At 41.2% G+C, this 27,654-nt stretch overlaps 1 protein-coding gene across 1 annotated transcript in view; it reads right to left on the bottom strand.

Moving 5' to 3' along the window:
* Positions 1-27,654, bottom strand: part of CCSER2 (coiled-coil serine rich protein 2) — a 419,884-nt gene that overhangs the window by 12,044 nt on the left and 380,186 nt on the right. The window contains exon 11 of the mRNA XM_029244982.1: positions 3,053-3,186. Coding sequence (XP_029100815.1) covers positions 3,093-3,186 — 94 coding nt within the window. The 3' untranslated portion in view covers positions 3,053-3,092. The remainder of the gene's footprint in view (positions 1-3,052; positions 3,187-27,654) is intronic.

Here is a 27,654-nt window from a genome sequence, read left to right as displayed (position 1 = left end):
CACAACTCTTGCTTCTGTGGGAATAGGGCCTTCCTTGCCCATCCAGGAAGTAGCTACTTGCTCAGCTCCTAAAGGCCACATGGCAGGCTTTGCACTTACACAGAATCAAAAAAGGAAACTTGTCCTCAATTAGATCAACTCTCTTATATTGATAATAGAGGTGTTAAAACTGATAGCCAGATTGGGTGAGTGACTTTCCCAAGATTACACAGTCAGTTAGTGGTAGAGTCCATGTTAAGTCTTACACTCTAACTACTGAACCGCACTTTCTACTTGAACATATTTGATGTGGGGAATCATTCTGCCAACCATCCATCTGCAGTGTTTGATATCAGAGTATAAAGCTATGGGGACAGATATGTGACTTTGGTTTGCTGTTTCCTGTTTTTATTGTACTAATTACCATCATTACTGTGTATACGAAGAAAGAGTTTCTCAGCAGAATCTTTATCTAGTGCCAAATAATATGTGTACTTTGGGGATATGTGTAATTACTGTGTCCCCCCCCCCAGTTCAATCGTGAGGGCAAGCAATATCTGTGTCTTTCCGTATCAATATTGTTAGCTTCTTTGCCACAAAAAGAGATGTGAGGGCTTCCCTGGTGGCGCAGTGGTTGAGAGTCCACCTGCCGATGCAGGGGACGCGGGTTCGTGCCCCAGTCCAGGAAGATCCCACATGCCGCGGAGCGGCTGGGCCCGTGAGCCATGGCCGCTGAGACTGCACATCCAGAGCCTGTGCTCCGCAACGGGAGGGGCCGCAACAGTGAGAGGCCAGCGTACCGCAAAAAAAAAAAAAAAAAAAAAAAGAGATGTGATAATTACCAGATGCAATCAGATCTGGAACATAAAATGCGATTTCCAAATATCACTGAAAACCAAATGTAGTTTGCTACACTCTTATGAGCCAAACTTAACTGGAGAACTAATAACACTGGTTTCTGTTGATCTACTTCTGATTTGACATATAAAAGAAAAGTAAAAAGAGTAGGATGCCCTGAACTCAGAAGTCAAAGAGGCACCAGTCTTTACTTCTCAATGTTGGGAACTGAATTTTCAATTGTCATTTGGCTGCCTAATGGGTTAGGCAAAGGCAGGCATGACTAAATGTGAGCTTTCAGCTCTTTGTTTGTGCCTGACATTGTTCCTAACCACCAGGTCCTCAGTTCCCAGCCCAATTTGAAAAAAGTGTTCCCATCTTATTATTAATCATCCCATGATAAGAAGTACAAGTGTTTCTTCTGCAAATTGCAACTCAAAATTAGCATGTTTGGGTAAAAATAAGCAAATATATATATACACACATACATTCAATTGAAAACAAATAGTAATACCCCATCTTCAACCAGCTCTTCTTCTCTGATTTCTCTACTGACTATTGATTTGTGTTCTCAGGGAAAGTCAGATCCCAGCAGTTGGCCTCAAATGGCAAGTCAATCTAAGCGAAAACTATGATTCCTTATTCCTCAGCATCTGACATTTGCAGAGAGTGGTGTCTAATGAAGGTCTCTTTTATGAGCTGCCCCATTAAAAGAAAAGTACCTATCAGTCAACCAGTGTGAGTTCACAATACCAAAAGCTCTGGGGACCCAGTTTGAGAGGGGTGAATATGAAAGGGAGAGCCAGCCACCCTCACTGTGAAGTAAATAAGGGTTGTAGGCCTGAGGCTCCCTTCCAACAGCCTGGAATGAACCACCATAAGTGGTCCTCCTATTTGTGTTTCTGCTCAACACTGGAGGGCCTCATTTTTTTCCTTTAATGTAGAGGGAGAGAAAAAAAAATCTGCCCTGTCAAAGCCACACAAGAGAATTCTCTTAAACAGCTCAACTTAACCGCAGGCTTTTCTTTCCATGGTCATATTTTAAATGTATATGTTAGATGGCCGCTGGAAAAATGACAAGTGTCTGTTTTCATTAGACTCCCCAAGTGCATGGATCTAATTGACAGCCTTTCTGAGGCATGGAGGAACTTCCAGCTTCAGGGTTTCCATAGCAACATGTCCCCACTGCTAGAACCGCACTGTAGCTCCAGCTCTAAGTCATCGTTCATGGGAACCCACATTTTAGACACTCTGTTAAGTTATCCAGGAATTTCAACATCCTGAAGGTTAACATTCAATTTTCCAAGTAGGTAAAATCTCCTGCTCTGGGGGCTAAGTTTCCACTTCAGATTTCCAAGAATCCTTTGTTCAAATTACATGCCTTTTTGTTTATTCCAGTCTGGCTCTGTAGCATACCGATTATATATTTTAAGGCTCCAAGGCTTAAATTGTCCTGGTTATCTCTCCATCTCCCACCAAAGGAATAACACTGCACCCTTCTCTTCTTCTTGCCACAGTTAATCATCTAAGATGAGCATGGCCATAACAACTAACTCCCGGTTCACAAGTTTGCAGGTAAAGTGGGATGAGGAGAGGGCAGGCTGGGCAGCACAAGGGCACTTGGCCCAGGCAGGCGCTGGAGGGGGCTGCAGCCATGCCAATCAGAGTGGCCGCATCACTCCAGAATGATGCCCTTTTCTAAGACAGACATGCGGCCCGACCATAGGTAACACACTTAGCATACATTATTTCATTTAATCCTCAGAGCCTGATGACAGAGTTCTTATCTATCCTAAATTATATTGAGCAAAACCAAGGTTAAGTACCATGCTCGGGGCCACACAGCCTGTAAATGGCAAAGCCAGGATTTCAAAGTAAGTCCTCTGACTCCCTGCCAAAACATACAGAGTGTGAATGCCCGGACTTCCTCAAAGGGGAAGGCCTTCTGGACACAGAAAGGGTGGATTCTGCCCCTCAAACTGACCAATCAGAGGGATATCTCACAAACTGCTATCCACACAGGGTCCACTGGCACTTAAAAAAATCAATTATCCCTTAAATGTGCACAGCGCCACCTTCTGGGCTTCATCACACACAGGATCCTCTATTCCACCATGATGAAATGACAGCCACCCTGATAGTTATTGGTACATAACGCTCTGTGTTCAGACAAGATGATTTGGATCCATACTAATAGACTCTTATCAATTAATTGAATCAGTCACTGCTCATTTACCTGGTCATCTCTGATGGTATCTACAAACAGCACTTCACAATCAAGATCTTCTGGAAATTAGATGGATAAGTGAATTGCTTCCTTCAAACTGTAACCCCTCCACAGTGGGAAAGGAAGGTTCAGGTCTCATATTCCTGTGTGTGGGAGAAAAAGTGTTTGTTAAGCAGAGGACACGTGTGGGTTTAGGACTTAATCATTTTCATTTCTCTTAATTGAAATATTGTGTCGCAAGGGCTTGTTAAGCAGAGGACAAGTGTGGGTTTAGGGCTTAATCATTTTCATTTCTCTTAATTGAAATATTGTGTTGCAAGGGCTTTGTCTTCACCCTTTTTTTAATAAAAGAGGAATTTAGACATAAAAGAAGTATGTAAGTATGAAGTCAGTGACTGAGTGAATTGGGGAGACTCACCAGTAACTAACTGATCCTCAGACATGATGATGCCTACTCCTATGGTCAAGCCAAGGGCTGCTGATCACTATGAGATACAGCTCAGTGAATTACCTCCCCAGGTAATTCACATGTAACAGACAATGATGAGGTTAAAGGCTACAGAGATGTAGCACATAGGTCAGCATCCAATGCTTTGAAGTATGATAACAGAGGAAAAGTTTGAAAAAGAAGAAGAAAAGAAACAAGCCAGAAGATTATCCCCCACTTCCTCACCTAGGAAAAATGGGCTTTCTCCAGGCACTCTTCCAAGAATCCTATCTTTTTGCCCTCTCCTAACTAAATCAAGTAGTGAAGAGCACACTTTAGAATGTGCTCTCTCTAGCTGGAAATTCCGGCCATCCAACTGCAACTAAACAGGAGGAGGCATGGAAAGAGAAAGTACTTTCAGGCTTAGAGAAGGAAAGCAGATAGAATTCACTCATGTATTCATTCTTTCAACAAGTATTTATTGGGTTCTTACTATGTGCCAGACACTGCGGAAGGAATAATAAACAAAATATTCTCATGGAAAGTACACAGTGGTAGGGGAAGACAGAGTAAACAGAAATATTTCTGTCAGATGGTCATCAGGAGGAATGAAAAATAAAGTAAGGTAATAAGGAAAGGATTTTATTTTACTATGGGGAGGTCACAATGGCCTGCTCAATGAGGTAGCATCTGACCAGAGACTTGAAGTGAGGAAACAAGCCATCAGGACATGCAAAGGGAGGGGCAGTATGGCAGAAGAGCGAGCCCATGCGAAGGCCCTGAGGTGCAATCAGGGCCGGCACTGTTCGCGCCAAACAAGGGGCTGAGGAGCTTGAGGGAATCAACTGAGTATTGCAGAATGGGGTCCCTAGGAAGCAGACTCAGAGAATGAGATGATGTTGCAGGAAGTGTGTTTAGGGAGTACACTCAGGATCAATACGTGATAAAGGAAAGGGGAGGAAGCAGGACTGAACAAAAGGAGAAGCTGGACCATGATGTGGTCTTGACAAAGGATTCAGGCAGCCACTCAGTGAGCTGTTAAGCTGGGATTACCCTTCAGAGTTGTCCTGCATCGCCCCTAGGAGGCTAAACTCTATGCCTCCAAATTGGTGAGAACCCTTGGTGACAGGAGTAGGTGACAGCAGAGCTGCCAATGCTTTGCAGGTGAGTCTCTACTGGCAGAACCCAGGGACCCAAGGATTCTACTCAGGCAGGGGGACTGGGAAGAATATGTGTCAAATCTGAGAACCACTGCCCAAAAACAGAAGGATGAGGCGATGCAGGACAACTCTGAAGGGTCATTCCAGCTTGGGCCACAGATGCCCTCCAGTCGTGAAACTATCACTGGAGCATGAAGTAAAAGTTTCTCCTTATTCTTTGACAGAAAAACAAAACTCAAGCAATCATAATATCTACGTAGAGGAGCCTGAAGCAGACCCTACAGGCTCTCCTCCCATGTTATGATCACAGTAGAACCTGTACAACTTCAGAGAACCTGGCAAGAAACCATGGTGACAGCTCACTACTTGCCTCCATTCCTATAGAAAGATAAGACCCCCACCTGGTGATGCCACGGGTCTTGGGCTGCATAAAGGTATTCTCATGAGGGATTTTCAGTAATGGGAATGCAATGTTTTTTATTTTTTGAATTTTATTTTATTTATTTTTTATACAGCAGGTTCTTGTTAGTTATCTATTTTATACATATCAGTGTATATATGTCAATGCAATGTTTTATAATCAACAAGGTGGGGGTGGTGGGGACACAAAAATTTACAACAAATCTCATTTCATTTTCGGAAAACTTGAAGGGGAAAATGTGACCCAATGTTTATACTGCCTCAGTCAAGCTATCATTGATAAGTAAAGCTCGCAGAGAGACAAGCGAGCATAACAAACCTCAGAAATCTGTCAACCAATTATGCATCTGACTGAAAGAAGAAGGAACTATCCAGAAGATGAAGGGCTGAATTAAACCGCTGTTGCTTTAAAGATTATTTGAGGAGAGGAGGGGAAGATGGCGGAAGAGTAAGACAAGGAGATCACCTTCCTCCCCACAGATACACCAGAAATACACCTACACGTGGAACAACTCCTACAGAACACCTACTGAACGCTAGCAGAAGACCTCAGACCTCCCAAAAGGCAAGAAACCCCCCACGTACCTGGGTAGGGCAAAAAAAAAAATAAACAGAGACAAAAGGATAGGGACGGTCCTACACCAGTGGGAGGGAGCTGTGAAGGAGGAAAGGTTTCCACGCACTAGAAGCCCCTTCGCGGGCGGAGACTGCGGGTGGCGGAGGGGGGAAGCTTCGGGGCCGTGGAGGAGAGCACAGCAACAGGGGTGCGGAGGTCAAAGTGGAGAGATTCCCACACAGAGGATCGGTGGAGACCGGTACTCACCAGCCCAGAGGCTTGTCTGCTCACCCGCCGGGGCGGGCGGGGCCTGGGAGCTGAGGCTCGGGCTTCAGAGGTCGGATTGCAGGGAGAGGACTGGGGTTGGCAGCGTGAACACAGCCTGCAGGGGGTTAGTGTGCCACGGCTAGCCGGGAGGGAGTCCGGGAAAAGTCTGGAACTGCCGAAGAGGCAAGAGACTTTTTCTTCCCTCTGTTTCCTGGTGCGCGAGGAGAGGGGATTAAGCGCGCTGCTTAAAGGAGCTCCAGAGACGGGCGCGAGTCGCAGCTAAAAGCGCAGACCCCAGAGACGGGCATGAGACGCTAAGGCTGCTGCTGCCGCCACCAAGAAGCCTGTGTGCGAGCACAGGTCACCATCCAAACCCCCCTTCCAGGGAGCCTGTGCCGCCCGCCACTGCCAGGGTCCCGGGATCCAGGGACAACTTCCCCAGGAGGAACGCACAGCGCGCCTCAGGCTGCTGCAACGTCACGCCGGCGCGGCGTCACGCTGGCCTCTGCCGCCGCAGGCTCGCCCGCACTCCGTGCCCCTCCCTCCCCCCGGCAAACTACACGCAGAGATGGGGCCAAATCCAAAGCTAAGCCCCTGGGAGCGGTGAGAACAAAGAAGAGAAAGGTAATCTCTCCCAGCAGCCTCGGAAGCAGCGGATTAAAGCTCCACAATCAACTTGATGTACCCTGCATCTGTGGAATACATGAATAGACAACAAATCATCCCAAATTGAGGACGTGGACTTTGAGAGCAAAATTTATGATTTTTTCCCCTTTTCCTCTTTTTCAGAGTGTGTATGTGTATGCTTCTGTGTGAGATTTTGTCTGTATAGCTTTGCTTTCACCATTTGTCCTAGGGTTCTATCTGTCCGTTTTTCTTTTCTTAATAATTATTTTTTATTTTAATAACTTTATTATATTTTATCTTACTTTATTTTATTTTACTTTATCTTCTTTCTTTTTTTCCTTCCTTTCCTCCATCCTTCTTTCCTCCCTCCCTCCCTCCTTTCTTCCTTCCTTCCTTCCTTTCTTTCTTCTACTAATTCTTTCTTTCTACTTTCTCTCCCTTTTATTCTGAGCCGTGTGGATGAAAGGCTCTTGGTGCTGCAGCCAGGAGTCAGTGCTGTGCCTCTGAGGTGGGAGAGCCAACTTCAGGACACTGGTCCACAAGAGACCTCCCAGCTCCACATAATATCAAATGGCGAAAATCTCCCAGACATCTGCATCTCAGCAACAGCACCCAGCTTCACTCAATGACGAGCAAGCTACAGTGCTGAACATCCTATGCCAAACAACTAGCAAGACAGGAACACAACCCCACCCATTAGCAGAGAGGCCGCCTAAAATCATAAGGAGTCCACAGACATCCCAAAACACACCACCAGACATGGACCTGCCCACCAGAAAGACAAGATCCAGCCTCATCCACCAGAACACAGGAACTAGTCCCCTCCACCAGGAAGCCTACACAACCCACTGAAACAACCTTAGCCACTGGGGACAGACACCAAAAGCAACGGGAACTACAAACCTGCAGCCTGCAGAAAGGAGACCCCAAACACAGTAAGATAAGCAACGTGAGAAGACAGAAAAACACACAGCAGATGAAGGAGCAAGATTAAAAACCCACCAGACCTAACAAATGAAGAGGAAATAGGCAGTCGACCTGAAAAAGAATTCAGAATAATGATAGTAAAGATGATCCAAAATCTTGTAAATAGAATTGACAAAATGCAAGAAACATTTAACAAGGACCTAGAACTACTAAAGATGAAACAAACAATGATGAACAACACAATAAATGAAATTTAAAATACTCTAGATGGGATCAATAGCAGAATAACTGAGGCAGAAGAACGGATAAGTGACCTGGAAGATAAAATAGTGGAAATAACTACTGCAGAGCAGAATAAAGAAAAAAGAATGAAAAGAACTGAGGACAGTCTCAGAGACCTCCGGGACAACATTAAACGCACCAACATTCGAATTATAGGGGTTCCAGAAGAAGAAGAGAAAAAGAAAGGGACTGAGAAAATATTTGAAGAGATTATAGTTGAAAACTTCCCTAATATGGGAAAGGAAATAGTTAATCAAGTCCAGGAAGCACAGAGAGTCCCATACAGGATAAATCCAAGGAGAAACAAGCCAAGACACATATTAATCAAACTGTCAAAAATTCAATACAAAGAAAGCATATTAAAAGCAGCAAGGGAAAAACAACAAATAACACACAAGGGAATCCCCATAAGGTTAACAGCTGATCTCTCAGCAGAAACTCTGCAAGCCAGAAGGGAGTGGCAGGACATATTTAAAGTGATGAAGGAGAAAAACCTGCAACCAAGATTACTCTACCCAGCAAGGATCTCATTCAGATTTGATGGAGAAATTAAAACCTTTACAGACAAGCAAAAGCTGAGAGAGTTCAGCACCACCAAACCAGCTCTACAACAACTGCTAAAGAAACTTCTCTAGGCAAGAAACACAAGAGAAGGAAAAGACCTACAATAACGAATCCAAAACAATTAAGAAAATGGGAATAGGAACATACATATCGATAATTACCTTAAATGTAAATGGACTAAATGCTCCCACCAAAAGACGCAGATTGGCTGAATGGATACAAAAACAAGACCCATATATATGCTGTGTACAAGAGAGCCACTTCAGAACTAGAGACATAAACAGACTGAAAGTAAGGTGATGGAAAAAGATATTCCATGCAAATGGAAACCAAAAGAAAGCCGGAGTAGCAAATCTCACATCAGACAAAATAGACTTTAAAATAAAGACTATTAGAAGAGACAAAGAAGGACACTACATAATGATCAAGACATTGATCCAAGAAGAAGATATAACAATTGTAAATATTTATGCACCCAACATAGAAGCACCTCAATACATAAGGCAAATACTAACAGCCATAAAAGGGGAAATCGAGAATAACACATTCATAGTAGGGGACTTTAACACCCCACTTTCACCAATGGACAGATCATCCAAAATGAAAATAAATAAGGAAACACAGGCTTTAAATGATACATAAAAGAGATTGGACTTAATTGATATTTATAGGACATTCCATCCAAAAACAACAGAATACACATTTTTCTCAAGTGCTCATGGAACATTCTCCAGGATAGATCATATCTTGGGTCACAAATCAAGCCTTGGTAAATTTAAGAAAATTGAAATTGTATCAAGTATCTTTTCCGACCACAACGCTATGAGACTAGATATCAATTACAAGAAAAGATCTGTAAAAAATACAAACACATGGAGGCTAAACAATACACTACTTAATAACGAAGTGATCACTGAAGAAATCAAGAGGAAATAAAAATATCCCTAGAAACAAATGACAATGGAGACACGACCCAAAACCTATGGGATGCAGCAAAAGCAGTTCTAAGAGGGAAGTTTATAGCAATACAATCCTACCTTAAGGAACAGGAAACATCTCGAATAAACCACCTAACCTTGCAACTAAAGCCATTAGAGAAAGACGAACAAATAACCCCAAAGTTAGCAGAAGGAAAGAAATCATAAAAATCAGATCAGAAATAAATGAAAAATAAATGAAGGCAACAATAGCAAATATCAATAAAACTAAAAGCTGGTTCTTTGAGAAGATAAACAAAATTGATAAACCATTAGCCAGACTCATCAAGAAAAAAAGGGAGAAGACTCAAATCAACAGAATTAGAAATGAAAAAGAAGAAGTAACAACTGACACTGCAGAAATACAAAGGATCATGAGAGATTACTACAAGCAACTCTATGCCAATAAAATGGACAACCTGGAAGAAATGGACAAATTCTTAGAAATGCACAACCTGCCAAGACTGAATCAGGAAGAAATAGGAAATATGAACAGACCCATCATAAGCACTGAAAATGAAACTGTGAATAAAAATCTTCCAACAGAGCTTCCATGGTGGCACAGTGGTTGAGAGTCCGTCTGCGGATTCAGGGGACGCGGGTTCGTGCCCAAGTCCGGGAGGATCCCACATGCCGCGGAGCGGCTGGGCCCGTGAGCCAAGGCCACTGAGCCTGCGTGTCCGGAACCTATTGCTCCGCAACGGGAGCGGCCACAACAGTGAGACGCCTGCGTAACGCAAAAAAAAAAAAAAAATCTTCCAACAAACAAAACCACAGGACCAGATGGCTTCACAGGCGAATCCTATCAAACATTTAGAGAAGAGCTAACACCTATCCTTCTCAAACTCTTCCACAATATAGCAGAGGGAGGAACACTCCCAAACTCATTCTACGAGGCCACCATCACCTTGATACCAAAACCAGACAAGGATGTCACAAAGAAAGAAAACTACAGGCCAATATCACTGATGAACATAGATGCAAAAATCCTCAACAAATTACTAACAAACAGAATCCAACAGCACATTAAAAAGATCATACACCATGATCAAGTGGGGTTTATTCCAGGAATGCAAGGATTCTTCAGTATATGCAAATCAATCAACGTGATACACCATATTAAAAAACTGAAGGAGAAAAACCATGTGATCATTTCAATAGATGTAGAAAAAGCTTTCAACAAAATTCAACACCCATTTATGATAAAAACCCTGCAGAAAGTAGGCATAGAGGGAACTTTCCTCAACATAATAAAGGCCATATATGACAAACCCACAGGCAACACCGTCCTCAATGGTGAAAAACTGAAAGCATTTCCACTAAGATCAGGAACAAGACAAGGTTGCCCGCTCTCACCACTATTATTCAACATAGTTTTGGAAGTTTTAGACACAGCAATCAGAGAAGAAAAGGAAATAAAAGGAATACAAATCAGAAAAGAAGAAGTAAAGCTGTCACTGTTTGCAGATGACATGATACTATACATAGAGAATCATAAAGATGCTACCAGAAAACTACTAGAGCTAATCAATGAATTTGGTAAAGTAGCAGGATACAAAATTAATGCACAGAAATCTCTGGCATTCCTATACACTAATGATGAAAAATCTGAAAGTGAAATCAAGAAAACACTCCCATTTACCATTGCAACAAAAAGAATTAAATATCTAGGAATAAACCTACCAAAGGAGACAAAAGACCTGTATGCAGAAAATTATAAGACACTGATGAAAGAAATTAAAGATGATACAAATAGATGGAGAGATATACCATGTTCTTGGATGGGAAGAATCAACATTGTGAAAATGACTCTACTACCCAAAGCAATCTACAGATTCAATGCAATCCCTATCAAACTACCACTGGTATTTTTCACAGACCTAGAACAAAAAATTTCGCAATTCGTATGGAAACACAAAAGACCCCAAATAGCCAAATAAATCTTGAGAACGAAAAATGGAGCTGGAGGAATCAGGCTCCCTGACTTCAGACTATACTACAAAGCTACAGTAATCAAGACAGTATGGTACTGGCACAAAAACAGAAAGATAGATCAATGGAACAGGATAGAAAGCCCAGAGATAAACCATGGACATATGGTCACCTTATCTTTGATAAAGGAGGCAAAAATGTACAGTGGAGAAAGGACAGCCTCTTCAATAAATGGTGCTGGGAAAACTGGACAGATACATGTAAAAGTATTAGATTAGATCACTCCCTAACACCAAACACAAAAATAAGCTCAAAATGGATTAAAGACCTAAATGTAAGGCCAGAAACTATCAAACTCTTAGAGGAAAACATAGGCAGAACACTCTATGACATAAATCACAGCAAGATCCTTTTGGACCAACCTCCTAGAGAAGTGGAAATAAAAACAAAAATAAACAAATGGGACCTAATGAAACTTCAAAGCTTTTGCACAGCAAAGGAAACCATAAACAAGACGCAAAGACAACCCTCAGAATGGGAGAAAATATTTGCAAATGAAGCAACTGACAAAGGATTAATCCCCAAAATTTATAAGCAGCTCATGCAGCTCAATAACAGAAGACAAACAACCCAATCCAAAAATGGGCAGAAGACCTAAATAGACATTTCTCCAAAGAAGATACACAGACTGCCATCAAACACATGAAACAATGCTCAACATCATTAATCATTAGAGAAATGCAAATCAAAACTACAATGAGATATCATCTCACACCAGTCAGAATGGCCATCATCAAAAAACCTAGAAACAATAAATGCTGGAGAGGGTGTGGGGAAAAGGGAACACTCTGGCACTGCTGGTGGGAATGTGAATTGGTACAGCCACTACGGAGAACAGTATGCAGGTTTCTTAAGAAACTGCAAATAGAACTACCATATGACCCAGCAATCCCACTACTAGGGATATACCCTGAGAAAACCATAATTCGAAAAGAGTCATGTACCAAAATGTTCATTGCAGCTATATTTACAATAGCCCGGAGATGGAAACAACCTAAACGTCCATCATCGGATGAATGGATAAAGAAGATGTGGCACATATATACAATGGAATATTACTCAGCCATAAAAAGAAACGAAATTGAGCTATTTGTAATGAGGTGGATAGACCTAGAGTCTGTCATACAGAGTGAAGTAAGTCAGAAAGAGAAAGACAAATACTGTATGCTAACACATATATATGGAATTTAAGAAAAAAAATGTCATGAAGAACCTAGGGGTAAGACAGGAATAAAGACACAGACCTACTAGAGAATGGACTTCAGGATATGGGGAGGGGGAAAGGTAAGCTGTGACAAAGTGAGAGAGAGGCATGGACATATATACACTAACAAACGTAAGGTAGATAGCTAGTGGGAAGCAGTGGCATAGCACAGGGAGATCAGCTTGGTGCTTTGTGATTGCCTGGAGGGGTGGGATAGGGAGAGCGGGAGGGAGGGAGATGCAAGAGGGAAGAGATATGGAAACATATGTATAACTGATTCACTTTGTTATAAAGTAGAAACTAACACAGCACTGTAAAGCAATTACACTCCAATAAAGATTAAAAAAAGAAGAAAAATAAATAAATAAAGACTATTTGATAAGCAGGTAGAGAAACTATGCAACAGAGAACAAAATCAAAATGAACTAAACAGAGGGCCAGGGTTTTTGCTAATAAGTACACTCTACTATATTTTACTAAATATACTAAATTTTAAACAAAATTCTCATGTAAAAATTGAACAGTTTCAGTCACAGATTAGGGAAGCCTGAACCAAAATGGCAGAGTAGAAGGTTGTGCTCTCACTCCTTGTGAGAATACCATAATCACAACTAGCTGCTGGATAATAATCGACAGGAAGACACTGGAACTCACCAAAAAAGATACCCCACATCCAAAGACAAAGAAGAAGCCACAATGAGACAATAGGAGGGGCACAATCACAGCAAAATCAAATCCCATAACAGCTGGGTAGGTGACTCACAAACTGGTGAACCATTATACCACAGAAGTCCACCCAGTGGAGTGAAGGTTCTGAACCACATGTCAGGCTTCCCAACCTGGGGGTCTGGCAACAGGATGAGGAATTCCTAGAGAATCACACTTTGAAGGCTAGTGGGATTTGATTGCAGGACTTTGACAGTACTGGGGGAAAGAGAGACTCCACTCTTGGAGGGCAAACACAAACTACTGTGCACATTGGGACCCAGGAGAAGGAGCAGTGAACACAGGGGAGACTGAACCAGACCTACCTGCTAGTGTTGGAGGATCCCCTGCAGAGGCGGGGGTGGCTGTGGCTCACCATAGGGACAAGAACACTAGCAGCAGAAGTTCTGGGAAGTACTCCCTGGTGTGAGCCCTCCCAGAGTCTGCTATTAGCCCAACCAAAGAGCCCAGGTAGGCATCAGTTTTGGGTTGCCTCAGGCCAGACAACCAACAGGGAGGGAACTCATCCCCACCCATCATCAGACAAGGGGATTAAAGTTTTACTGAGCTCTGCCCACCAGAACAACATCCAGCTCTACCCACCACCAGTCCCTCCCATCAGGAAACCTACACAAGCCTCTTAGATAGTCTCATCCACCACAGGGCAGACAGCACAAGCAAGAAGAACTACAATCCTGCAGCCTGTGGAACGAAAACCATGTTCACAGAAAGACAGACAAAACGAAAAGGCAGGACTATGTACCAGATGAAGGAACAAGATAAAACCCCAGAAATACAACTAAATGAAGTGGAGATAGGCAACCTTCCAGAAAAAGAATTCAGAATAATGACAGTGAAGATGAGCCCGGATCTCGTAAAAAGAATGGAGGCAAAGGTCGAGAAGATGCAAGAAATGTTTAACAAAGACCTAGAAGAATTAAAGAACAAACAAACAGGGATGAACAATACAAAAACTGAAATGAAAAATACACTAGAAGGAATCCATAGCAGAATATCTGAGGCAGAAGAACGGATAAGTGACCTGGAAGTCAGAATGGTGGAATTCTCTGCTGCAGAACAGAATAAAGAAAAAAGAATGAAAAGAGATGAAGACAGCCTAAGAGACCTCTGGGACAACAGTAAACGCAACAACATTCGCATTACAGGGGTCCCAGAAGGAGAAGAGAGAAAGGACCCGAGAAAATATTTGAAGAGATTATAGTCAAAAAATTCCCTAACGTGGGAAAGGAAATAGCCACCCAAGTCCAGAAAGTGCAGAGAGGCCCATACAGGATAAACCCAACGGGAAACACGCCAAGACACACAGTAATCAAATTGGCAAAAATTAAAGACAAAGAAAAATTATTGAAAACAGCAACGGAAGAAGGACAAATAACATACAAGGGAACTCCCATAGAGTTAACAGCTGATTTCTCAGCAGAAACTCTCCAAGCCAGAAGGGAGTGGGATGATATACTTCAAGTGATGAAAGGGAAGAAACTACAACCAAGATTACCTTACCCAGCAAGGATCTCATTCAGATTCAATGGAGAAATCAAAAGCTTTACAGACAAGCAAAAGCTAAGAGAATTCAGCACCACCAAACCAGCTCTACAACAAATGCTAAAGGAACTTCTCGAAGTGGGAAACACAAGAGAAGAAAAGGACCTACAAAAACAAACCCAAAACAATTAACAAAATGGTAATAGGAACATATGTATCAATAATTACCTTAAACGTGAATGGATTAAATGCTCCAACCAAAAGACACAGGCTTCCTGAATGAATACAAAAACAATCCATATATATACTGTCTACAAGAGACCCACTTCAAACCTAGGGAAACACACAGACTGAAAGTGAGGGGATGGAAAAAGATATTCCATGCAAATGGAAATCAAAAGAAAGCTGGAGTAGCAATACTCATATCAGATAAAATAGACTTTAAAATAAAGAATGTTACAAGAGACAAGGAAGGGCACTACATAATGATCAAGGGATCAATCCAAGAAGATGATATAACAATTATAAATATATATGCACCCAACATAGGAACACCTCAATACATAAGGCAACTACTAACAGCTATAAAAGAGGAAATCAACAGTAACACAGTAATAGTGGGAGACTTTAACACCTCACTTACACCAATGGACAGATTATCCAAAATGAAAATAAATAAGGAAACAGAAGCTTTAAGTGACACAAAAGACCAGATAGATTTAATTGATATTTATAAGACATTCCATCCAAAAACAGCAGATTACACTTCCTTCTCAAGTGCACAATGGAACATTCTCCAGGATAGATCACATCTTGGGTCACAAATCAAGCCTCAGTAAATTTAAGAAAATTGAAATCATATCAAGCATCTTTCCTGACCACAACGTTATGAGATTAGAAATGAATTACACGGGAAAAAACATAAAAAACACAAACACCGGGAGGGTAAACACTATGTTACTAAATAATCAAGATATCACTGAAGAAATCAAAGAGGAAATCAAAAAATACTTAGAGACAAATGACAATGAAAACACGACAATCCAAAACCTACGGGATGCAGCAAAAGCAGTTCTAAGAGGGAACTTTATAGCTATACAAGCCTACCTCAAGAAACAAGAAAAATCTCAAATAAATAATCTAACCTTACACCTAAAGGAACCAGAAAAAGAAGAACAAACAAAATCCTAAGTTAGTAGAAGGAAAGAAATCATAATGATCAGAGCAGAAATAAATGAAATAGAAAGAAAGAAAACAATATCAAAGATCAATTAAACTAAAAGCTGGTTCTTTGATAAGATAAACAAAATTGATAAACCATTAGCCAGACTCATCAAGAAAAAGAGGGAGAGGACACAAATCAATAAAATTAGAAATGGAAAAGAAGTTACAACAGACACCGCAGTAATACAAAGCATCCTAAGAGACTACTACAAGCAACTCTATGCCAATAAAATGGACAACCTGGAAGAAATGGACAAATTCTTAGAAACGTATAACATTCCAAGACTGAACCAGGAATAAATAGAAAATATGATCAGACCAATCACAAGTAATGAAATTGAAACTGTGATTAAAAATCTTCCAACAAACAAAAGTCTAGGACCAGACAGCTTCACAGGTGAATTCTATCAAACATTTAGAGAAGAGCTAACACCTATCCTTCTCAAACTCTTCCAAAAAATTGTAGAGGAAGGAACACTCCCAAACTCACTCTATGAGGCCACCATCACCCTGATACCAAAACCAGACAAAGATACTACAAAAAAAAGAAAATTACAGACTAATATCACTGATGAACATAGATGCAAAAATCCTCAACAAATTACTAGCAAACAGAATCCAACAACACATTAAAAGCATCATACACCATGATTGAGTAGGATTTATCCCAGGGATGCAGGATTCTTCAATATACAAAAATCAATCAATGTGATACACCATATTAACAAATTGAAGAATAAAAACCATATGATCATCTCAATAGATGCAGAAAATGCTTTTGACAAAATTCAACACCCATATTTATGATAAAAACTCTCCAGAAAGTGGGCACTGAGGGAACCTGCCTCAACGTAATAAAGGCCATGTACAACAAACACACAGCAAACATCATTCTCAATGCTGAAAAACTGAAAGCATTTTATCTAAGATCAGGAACAAGACAAGGATGTCCACTCTCACCGCTATCATTCAACATAGTTTTGGAACTCCTAGCCCCGGCAATCAGAGATGAAAAAGAAATAAAAGGAATACAAATTGGAAAAGAAGAAGTAAAACTGTCACTGCTTGCAGATGACATGATACTGTACATAGAGAATCCTAAAAATGCCAACAGAAGACTACTAGAGCTAATCAATGAATTTGGTAAAGTTGCAAGATACAATATTAATGCACAGAAATCTCTTGCATTCCTATACACTAATGATGAAAAATCTGAAAGAGAAATTAAGGAAACACTCCCATTTACCACTGCAACAAAAAGAATAAAATACCTAGGAATAAACCTACATAAGGAGACAAAAGACCTGTATGCAGAAAACTATAAGACACTGATGAAAGAAATTAAAGACGATACCAACAGATGGAGAGATATACCATGTTCTTGGATTGGAAGAATCAACATTGTGAAAATGACTCAACTACCCAAAGCAATCTACAGATTCAATGCAATCCCTATCAAATACCAATGGCATTTTTTACAGAACTAGAACAAAAAATCTTAAAATTTGTATGGAGACACAAAAGCCCCCACAAAGCCAAAGCAGTCTTGAAGAAAAAAAACGGAGCTGGAGGAATCAGACTCCCTGACTTCAGACTATACTACAAAGCTACAGTAATCAAGACAATATGGTACTGGCACAAAAACAGAAATATAGATCAATGGAACAGGATAGAAAGACCAGAGATAAACCCTTGCACCTATGGTCAACTAATCTATGACAAAGGAGGCAAGGATATACAATGGAGAAAAGACAGTCTCTTCAATAAGTGGTGCTGGGAAAACTGGGCAGCTACATGTAAAAGAATGAAATTAGAACACTCCCTAACACCATACACAAAAATACACTCAAAATGGATTAGAGACCTAAATGTAAGACCAGACACTATAAAACTCTTAGAGGAAAACATAGGAAGAACACTCTTTGACACAAATCACAGCAAGATCTGTTTTGATCCACCTCCTAGAGTAATGGAAATAAAAACAGAAATAAACAAATGGGACCTAATGAAACTTAAAATCTTTCGCACAGCAAAGGAAACCATAAACAAGACGAAAAGACAGCCCTCAGAATGGGAGAAAATATTTGCAAATCAAACAACAGACAAAGGATCAATCTCCAAAACATACAAGCAACTCATGCAGCTCAACGTTAAAAAAACAAACAACCCAGGCTTCCCTGGTGGTGCAGTGGTTGAGAGTCTGCCTGCCAATGCAGGGGACTCGGGTTCGTGCCCCGGTCCGGGAGGATCCCACATGCCGCGGAGCAGCTAGGCCCGTAAGCCATGGCCACTGAGCCTGCGCGTCCGGAGCCTGTGCTCCGCAACAGGAGCGGCCACAACAGTGAGAGGCCCGCGTACCACAAACAAACAAAAAACAAACAACCCAATCCAAAAATGGTCAGAAGACCTAAACTGTCATTTCTCCAAAAAAGACATACAGATGGCCAAGAAGGACATGGAAAGCTGCTCAACATCACTAATTATTAGAGAAATGCAAATCAAAACTACAGTGAGGTATCACCTCACACCAGTTAGAATGGGCGTCATCAGAAAATCTACAAACAACAAATGCTGGAGAGGGTGTGGAGAAAAAGGAACCCTCTTGCACTGTTGGTGGGAATGTAAACTGATATAGCCACTATGGAGAACAGTATAGAGGTTCCTTAAAAAACTAAAAATAGAATTACCATATGACCCAGCAATCCCACTACTAGACATATACCCAGAGAAAACCACAATTCAAAAAGACACATGCACCCCAATGTTCATTGCAGCACTATTTACAACAGCCAGGTCATGGAAGCAACCTAAATGCCCACTGACAGAAGAATGGATAAAGAAGATGTGGTACATATATACGACAGAATATTACTCAGCCATAAAAAGGAACGAACTTGGGTCATTTGTAGAGACGTGGATGCATCTAGAGACTGACATACAGAGTGAAGTAAGTCAGGAAGAGAAAAACCAATATCGTATATTAACGCATATATATGGAACCTAGAAAAATGGTACAGATGAACCGGTTTGCAGGGCAGAAATTGAGACACAGATGTAGAGAACAAACGTATGGACACCAAGGGTGGAAAGCTGTGGGGGCGTGGGGGTGGGGGTGTGATGAATTGGGCGATTGGTATTGACAATGTATACACTGATATGTATATAACTGATGACTAATAAGAACCTGCTGTATAAAAAAAAAAATAGAGAAAACCTATTTATTAGGTTTATAGCCATGTATGTATTTAAAGAAAAAAACACTACTGTTACCTTGAGAGAAAAAAAAGACTATACATTTTCCCGTAAGCACAGCTTTAGTCACATCCAAGTTTTGGTATGTAATATTATCATTCAATTCAAATTATTTTCTAACTCCAATTGTGATTTGTTTTTTGGGGGGTTACTTAGAAGTAGTGCTTTTCATAACTTGTAGTTACCTTTTTTTTTTACTGATTTTTAGGTTTACTACAAGTCAAGAAACACACTTTGTATAATTTAATACTTAGAAATTTGTTAAAATTTTCCTTATAGCACAATATGGTCAGTTTAAAAAATGTTCCGGGCTTCCCTGGTGGCGCAGTGGTTGAGAGTCTGCCTGCTAATTCGGGGGACAAGGGTTCGAGCCCTGGTCTAGGAGGATTCCACATGCCGCGGAGCAACTAGGCCCGTGAGCCACAACTGCTGAGCCTGCGCGTCTAGAGCCTGTGCTCCACAACGAGAGAGGCCGCGATGGTGAGAGGCCTGCGCACCGCGATGAAGAGTGGCCCCCACTTGCCACAACTAGAGGGAGCCCTCGCACAGAAACGAAGACCCAACACAGCAAAAACAAATAAATTAATTAATAAACTCCTACCCCCAACATCTTCTTAAAAAAAAAAAATGTTCCAAGTGTGTTTGAAAATAACTTGTAATTTAAAATTTTGGAGTATAGTGACTATATATCTGCTTGTTGAATCTAATTTGCTGCTCACGTTATTTAAGTTTTTTATGTCCTTACTAATTTTGTTTTTGGGGGGGTCTACTGGTTCTGAAAGAGGTATCCTCTATCAGTGTATGACAGCAGTATGTTAAATCTCCTATTATGATACTGAATTTGTCTAGTTTTTCCTTGTAGCTCTGTTGCTCTATATAATTTGAACTTAAGTGCATACAAATTTAAAACTTCCTGGTAAATTGGACTTGTTGATATGAACTGCCCTTGTTTATTTCTAGTAACGCTTTTGCTTTCAAGTCTACTGTATCTGTTATTATATAATTTCCTTTTGGTTTATATTTGCACAGTATATCTATTCCAATTCTTTTACTTTCAAACTTTTTGTACCATTATGTTTTATTTTTTAATAAATTTTTAAAAATTAAAAAAAGTCACAGATTAATAAAGAATGGAAAAGGAGAAGGAGTCATGAAAACAAACCAAAAAGCAAGAAGTTCTTATATTCCATAGAGTTGAAAATGGTTGCATTTCACCACACCTGGATGATTATTACATAAGAATGCGCCTTTTCGTCTTTAAATAGTCACTTTAATTGCTAAAAACAAGAGCGACTATGGTCCAACCTTTCCTAAGAATAAAGAAAACATGGCCATTCAACAAAAAGGCTAAATAAAAGAAAATAGTAAGATGTGTGCTGCTTTATGGGGTGAATAATTTATATCATGTAAAGAAAGGAAGTTGTGTAAGTAGCAGAACGGGGTACTCCTCAAGGAAGGCACTTGAACAAACAGGAAACCCAAAGAAACAACCCAGGGCTGCAGCAGCGAGTACAAGATTGCAGACCTGAATCAAGTGTGTGAGGTCTACCCACTACCCATGCTGAGACACCTGTGCCACTAATCAATATGCCCACCACCCCAAATGTTCAGATCCTTGAGTATGCCCAAGGGAACTTTGCTATGAACACTTACAGAATGGTTTAAGCAAAACCTTTTACATGTATTAGCTATGCAGTCTTCACCACCTGTCTCTGAAGAAGGTCACATATTGGTTAGTATAGGAATTGGGTTTCTAACCTATCCAATCTTATGATAAAGCCATATTTTTAACTTTCATGCTATAGCACATGATACAGATGAGGAAAAGAATCCAGAACACAATAACTGTAAAGTTAGGAGATAATTAAAATAATGTTAAAAATAGCAAAGCTGGGCTTCCCTGGTGGCGCAGTGGTTGAGAGTCCGCCTGCCGATGCAGGGGACACGGGTTTGTGCCCCGGTCCGGGAAGATCCCACATGCCGCAGAGTGGCTGGACCTGTGAGCCGTGGCCGCTGAGCCTGCACATCTGGAGCCTGTGCTCCGCAACGGGAGAGCCCACAACAGTGAGAGGCCCGCGTACCGCAAAAAAAAAAAACCAAAAAATAAAATAGCAAAACTATAGGATCCTGGCACAGCAGACCTCATTTGTAAAATTAGAGCATTAGATGATTCTGTTACAACATAAAAGCAAAAATAATGATGCTAAGCATTCCACTTAAAATTCTTAGGAATAAAAGAGGAAAATAACACAGAATAATAACATAAACAAAAGTAGACATAAGTGAATAGAAAAACAGTAAAATTAATAAATCTAAAATCTGGTTCTCTGGAAATACTAACAAAAGAGACAAACTCATGTTGGAACTAATCAAGACAAAGAGAAAGACATAAATCAATGAAATGTGGAAGGAGGATGGAGATGTAGCCAGCTATACACAAAAGATTGTTTTAAATTATAAGTGAATATCCCACACACTGTAAAATGATGCCATTGGGGAAGAAAAATCCTGAAAAGGATAAAATACAAAAATTGACACAATAAGGAGAAATATGAACAGGTTAAAAGTGATAGATAAATTGGAAAATATTTTAAGGAAATACTAAGAGAAAGGTCTGTTTTGCAAACCGACTTCTCTTTTCTACATCTGGCATTCTTCCAAGCAGCAGGCAAACGTGGCACACATTTTCAGTGCAGGGACTGCTAGGCTGGCTATACAACTGAAAGGTTATGGAGGCAAATGGGATCACAGATTTTCTCCAGTCAGTAAGTACCCTATTAACAACCTAGACATAGAACAAGAACTAAAGAGACACCACCAATGGCACTGGAAAGCTCGAGCCCCTGAAGGAGTCAATCAGCTTATAACTAAAGGCTCCCTCGGGAAATTCCTGCAAGGGTTGCTCTTTGGCTCAGAGCTGTGGCTGTCCCCAGAGCAGGTGATGAGCCTGGGACCAGAACAGGCAGTGAGTCACAAAAGCACCTATTCTCTTCCAACCTTATAGAAAGAAGTCTTGATAGTCAGTGTGGCTCAATGTTCCTGAAAGCAAGACAAGGGATCGCAATGGGGTATAATCTGCTATACTGCTCAGCCCTGGAACCCTAAAGCCTTTGGGGGGGGGGTTATTAAATATACAAACTTAACGGCCAGGAAAGAGACAACAAGAACTGGTGAGATGGCTCTGCCCAGGCTTTTCAGCACTGAGGCCCCACAGTCCCCAGGCTGGGGAGGTGGATGCTGGCCAGACTGCTGGGCTCTGCTCCACCCCACAGGCTGCAGAGAAGGCAGCCACAGGAGCAGCAGGAAAAGGAGACACGGACAGCAGGCAGGAACTTTTCTCAGTCATAATCAATTTCAGAGAAATAAAGACCAGGGCCCAAAACAGATTCTCAGTTGAGGTTCTGAGTTGTAAACAGTGGGGAATTTTTTCGGGAACTTTAGAAAAATTGTGCGCCCTTTGGAAAGTCAGGGGCAACAGGCTGAGCTTTCAGAAATATCACCGAGGACCACCAAGGTGGTTCCAGTTAGGAAGCTGCTGGTACATGAACCCACGACCCTGTCACCTCTGATTCTACTCCCACAACCAAGAGGGCACCCCATATCCTGCTTGGTTCCCCAAGTGGCTTATACCTAACTGGTAGAATCTAAACCACATGTCTGCACCCTGGCATTAAGGGAGGCTTGAAAATGTTGGAGTTTGGTGGTAATGGTGGTTTTACAATTTTTTTTGCTGTTGGAAAGACAGGATTTACAAAATAGGTCATTGTCAAACTGTGAAGGGAGCACAAATGATTTAGACGGTCTGTGAACAACCAATGTCAATTACTGTGGCTGTGGGTAAGTCACCTCGGTCTCCTCTCCCATAAAAAAGGAGTAGGTACTAATAACTTCTCTTATGGGACCTGAGAATTAAATAAGGATAAGCATGCACGTCGCAGAGGCTGACACATAATTCTCCGTGTCAGTTCACAAAAGACACCTGCCCTAAATATATATGTAAAACTGTTATTGGCTCTTCCTGAGTCTGTTCCCATCACAAAGATGCTGAATTTGAAAATATCATTTCGTATTCCATCCTGGTGGAGGACAAAAACATTACCCAAAATATTCACAAAGAGTCTGGCTATAAAGTCAAAACATCCAGCCAGTGACCCAAGAAAACACCCAGAATGGAGTGTTTTCCACATCTCTTCTCCTTTAAAGAGCAAGAAGACAGTATGCTGAGGAAGATGCTCCACTGTTAGCTGATGTCTGGTCTAGCCACCAAACAGGCACCATGACGACAATGACAAAAAACAAAGCGGTCCCCAGAGGCTGAGCATGTCTATGTGCCAAGCACTGTGAGGTGCCCTTTTCTTTTCAACATTATGACACTGACTTGGCACACCAGTCTTATAAGATGAGCAGAACTGAGACTGAGAACATGCAAGGATCACCCCAAAGGAGTAGGCATTAGAGTTTAAGTCCAACTGTAGCCTAACTCCAAAGCTTTGGTGAGCCTCTGGTCTTGGGCTCCTTGCCAACTACCTGGTTTTCTGTGGTTTGACTGTACCTACATTTCCCTTGTCCACGTTCTACCCATGGCTTGACAGGGCCTGTGTGCCAGGTGATTCCTTTAGCTCCTGCTTCTTCAAAACTCTGCTGTCACTGTGCCCCCTGGCACTGACTTTTCTGTTTTTTGGCATCTGAGCCTTTGTTCTCCGTGATCTTTCTTTCTGAGTTCTGTCAGAACTCCACTGACCACGTTTGGCCTGAACCCTCGAAAGCCCACAGCTAATGGCTGGCAATTTTAAAAAATGGATGGATTAACCACGAAAGGGGCCAAGTTCACATGTGGTCTCTTAATTTCAGGGCAGCCCTGTGTACAACATTTGAGGATACCTAGCGGAACCTGCTGATACCCTTCAAAGTTCAATCACTCCCCCACCAGGCAAATGTTCAGCACTTATTCTCCTTGTGATTTCCAGCTTATTAGGGCTGCTGTGATAGCAGCCTGTGCTTCATTAGCTACTTGCTCCTTAAACTGAATCCCTTAGCTAAATATAACCAGGTGCCTTGGGTAGTTTGCTCTAATTGTGTTGAGTTGCTTTGTTAAGGTAAATAACAGAAGAAACCATCAGTGTACACACATGAAAGCAATAACTTCCTGTTTGCCCCAGATAGTAAGCACTTCGGTCATTGTTTAACAGGCTCATTCAGCTGTCAGATAAATGGGATGAATGATGACGGGGGTCCTGCTCCAGTGACAAGCCCACAGCTGGGCAACATTTAATCACACTCTCCCTTCCTGCTGAAAGATGAGGAGCTGGGATTCCTCAGTGTATACATTTCAAGTTGGGAACCCAGCCACATATTTCTCTTGGGATGAGGCCATGTAGTAGGAGACTGGTCTGGTGATCACTGCTCTACCACATGTTTGGATAGCCCAGACCCATAGAGGGGGAAAGGGACATACATCCTTCAGCTACCCTATGAAGGGAAGCAACCACAGAGCTGCCTTAGCCAGCTCTCTCTACAGAGATGTCCAGCAGTCACCCTCCAGACCAGTGTCTTTCTGATCTCTTTTGAGCCACGGAATCATAAAGCATCACGGCACCGTAAATGCAAGAGCAAAATGTAAAGAGACAAATTACATGGGTTGAGGTGTGGGTGCCTGGTGAGTCTACAGTTCTCCTCTGCTTTGTCCACATCCTGTGGATCCACAGGATGATCACTTTAAGCACAATACATGTGTTCATTGTTCTAGTAGTTTGGGTAAAAAGAGAAGAGTAGATTTCCAGCTATCCCAAATTTACACAGAGGTCAAAAATGAGTGATTCTATCCAGCTTGCCAAATATTCTGTTGGCCATTTTATTTACCTCACAACAAAATACAGTGTCTTAGAAAGCAAGGTAATTAGCTGGTTTATATTCAATCAGAATGCAGTCAGCTAAATCTTGTATTATTGAATCGCTTTATACCTGTTTAGGTCAATTAAATTTTTTGGTCTCTCCCTGAAGAGTACAAAAGCCTGTGGGAATAAAAACAATCCATTTCTTCTTCAGAGCCTCTGGTCTGTACAATGTGTAAAATGTCCTTGCCTTCAGGGACCTTTATCTTTCTTGTGGACTCAGGATATACCTTCTCAAACTGCCTAAGTTTGGCCCACTATTACTGAACAACTCCTTCATTCCAAAGCTGTGACAGATGGAGGGGATACTGAGGTATTGTCAGGCTTTGAAGAGTGATTTTTCATGGGCAGAAGATATGCGAGAAAGACCCAGGCATTTCCCGACTGGAGGCCCACGCTGTACCCAGTTCTAAAGCAGGGATTGCTGCGTCTTGCCAAATACTTCAATCGTTTTAGATGACACCAACAATTATTGTTGTTTTTACTCGGTGGGATAATGGTCTACCATTATGTAAAAAATATCTGTGTTTTTTTAGGGATGTATACCAAAGAAAACAGGAGTGAAGTAATAAGGTGTCTGGAATTTACTTTAAAATATTTCAGCAAAAGGAGAGAGGCATAAAGGAAATATGGCAAAATCTTAATCACTGTTGAATCTTGGTGATGGCATATATGGGTTCATTTTTTGTAATTAAAAAAAATTTTTTTTTAATTTGAAATTTAAAAATCTTCCTTCAACTCAATCCTTGGAGAGATTAATCTCTCCTTTCAAAGTGAAATGATCTGGAATGCACATGGCCAAAATACCCCTGTGAAATGCTTGTGAAAATCTGAACATGCAAAAACTCAGATGTTGTTGAGGTGAATTTCATCCCGGACAGCCTATGTGTGGTGAAGAGACCAATGGGCTAAAATAACATTTCCCTAAATCTCTGCTGCACAACCCCAGGCTTGTGACAAGCTCCAAGCAAGAAAGGGTGCCACTGTCATGTACACTTAGAAAATAGCTGCACTTGGGGCTCCTGCTCAGTGAGTCATCACGTATATTAGCACTTGAAAGACTGCTGAATCCTACAGGAAAACACCCTGGTGTTATTTTAACCAGTTTGTTTGACTGTTAAACAGTCTAAGACTGAGACTGAGAGAGGAAAGAGAGGTCCAGGTACAGGAAAAGGCAGGGAAGGTACATCCTTCCATCCCTCGGGGCCTCTGCATACACCAGACTTTGTGTTAAGTGACTTTCCCAATGTCTACAATAGGTCCTCATATTATGCATTCTCACAGCACTCTGCACTTCCCCAAATGTAACAGGCATAATGCTTTACTGTGACTTCTAGTTCAGTAATTCATCTCCCCTGTCATATTGTCAACTGCCCATAAGTAAAGTCTGTATCTTGTGTTCATCACTGATAGCTACCACTGTTATCCTTTTCACTTAATGTAATTCTTACCAAATTATAGATGTAGAAGAAATATTTGCTAGGGAAATAGATGTGCTATTTCATATAATCCTCAGGTCATACATAGGAGATATCAGTCTCCCAGTTGTAGAGATGAGGGCCAGAGACCCAGAGACAAAATAATTTTCTTCAACTTTTTACAACTAGGACGTGGCATATCTGGCATTCAAAATCAGTTCTGTTGACTCCTAAAGTTCTTGCATACCTTCACTAATGAAGACTGTAAAACAAAATTGTAGCAATTCTAAAGAATGGAGTAAGAAAAGGGAAAATCAGTACAACTGAGCCTTGAACAACACAGTTTTGAACTGCACGGGTTCACTTACACACGGATATTTTTCTATAGTAAATTCTACAGTACTACACAGCCTATGGTTGATTGAATCCATGGTTGCAGAAGAACCATGGATATGGAAGGCCAACAATAAATTATACACAGACTAACGCCCCAAACCCTGTTGTTCAAGGGTCAACTGTAACTTTACAGTGGAGAAACTTGCAGGCACTATCTTACCAAAGTTAGCATCACCAATAACAACACCTCATGACATTACATGATATCCTCTGACGTGATGTGATGAGAAGGACGCATCACCTCTGTGATATTCTTCCCCCAAACCCATACTTCACTCTAATCATGAGAAAACATCAAACATACTTAAATCGATGGATATTCTACGGAATACCCGACGAGTACTTTTCCCAAGTGTCAAGGTTATAAAAGCAAAAGACTGAGAAATGCACAGATTAGGCTAAAGAGAAACAACAACTGATTGCAATGTGGTATCCTGGATGGGATCATGGAACAGAAAAAGAATGTTAGTGAAAACTGGGGGAAATCTGAACAAGCCTGAAGTTTAGTGAGCAGTATTGTACCAATGTTCACTCCTTAGTTTTAATCATTGTACTTTGTTTATGTAAGATTTCAACATTAGGGAAAACTGAGTGAAGGGTGTTGTATTACTATTGCTGCTGTAACAAATTACCACAAACTAGTGATTTAAACAATACAAATGTATTATCTGACAGTTCTAGAGGTAGAAGTCTGAGCTGAAATCAAGATTTTGGCAGGAGGGCATTCCTTTTGGAAGCCCTAGGGGAGAATCTGTTTCTCTGACTTTTTGTTATTGTGATGAATTTTACCTAAGATAAAATTCACCACTTTAACCATTT

The sequence above is a fragment of the Monodon monoceros genome, unplaced genomic scaffold (assembly GCF_005190385.1).
Source record: "Monodon monoceros isolate NGI ecotype Baffin Bay Population unplaced genomic scaffold, NGI_Narwhal_1 Super_Scaffold_4, whole genome shotgun sequence".
Taxonomy (NCBI): domain Eukaryota; kingdom Metazoa; phylum Chordata; class Mammalia; order Artiodactyla; family Monodontidae; genus Monodon; species Monodon monoceros.
This window is presented reverse-complemented; position numbering and strand designations above follow the sequence as displayed.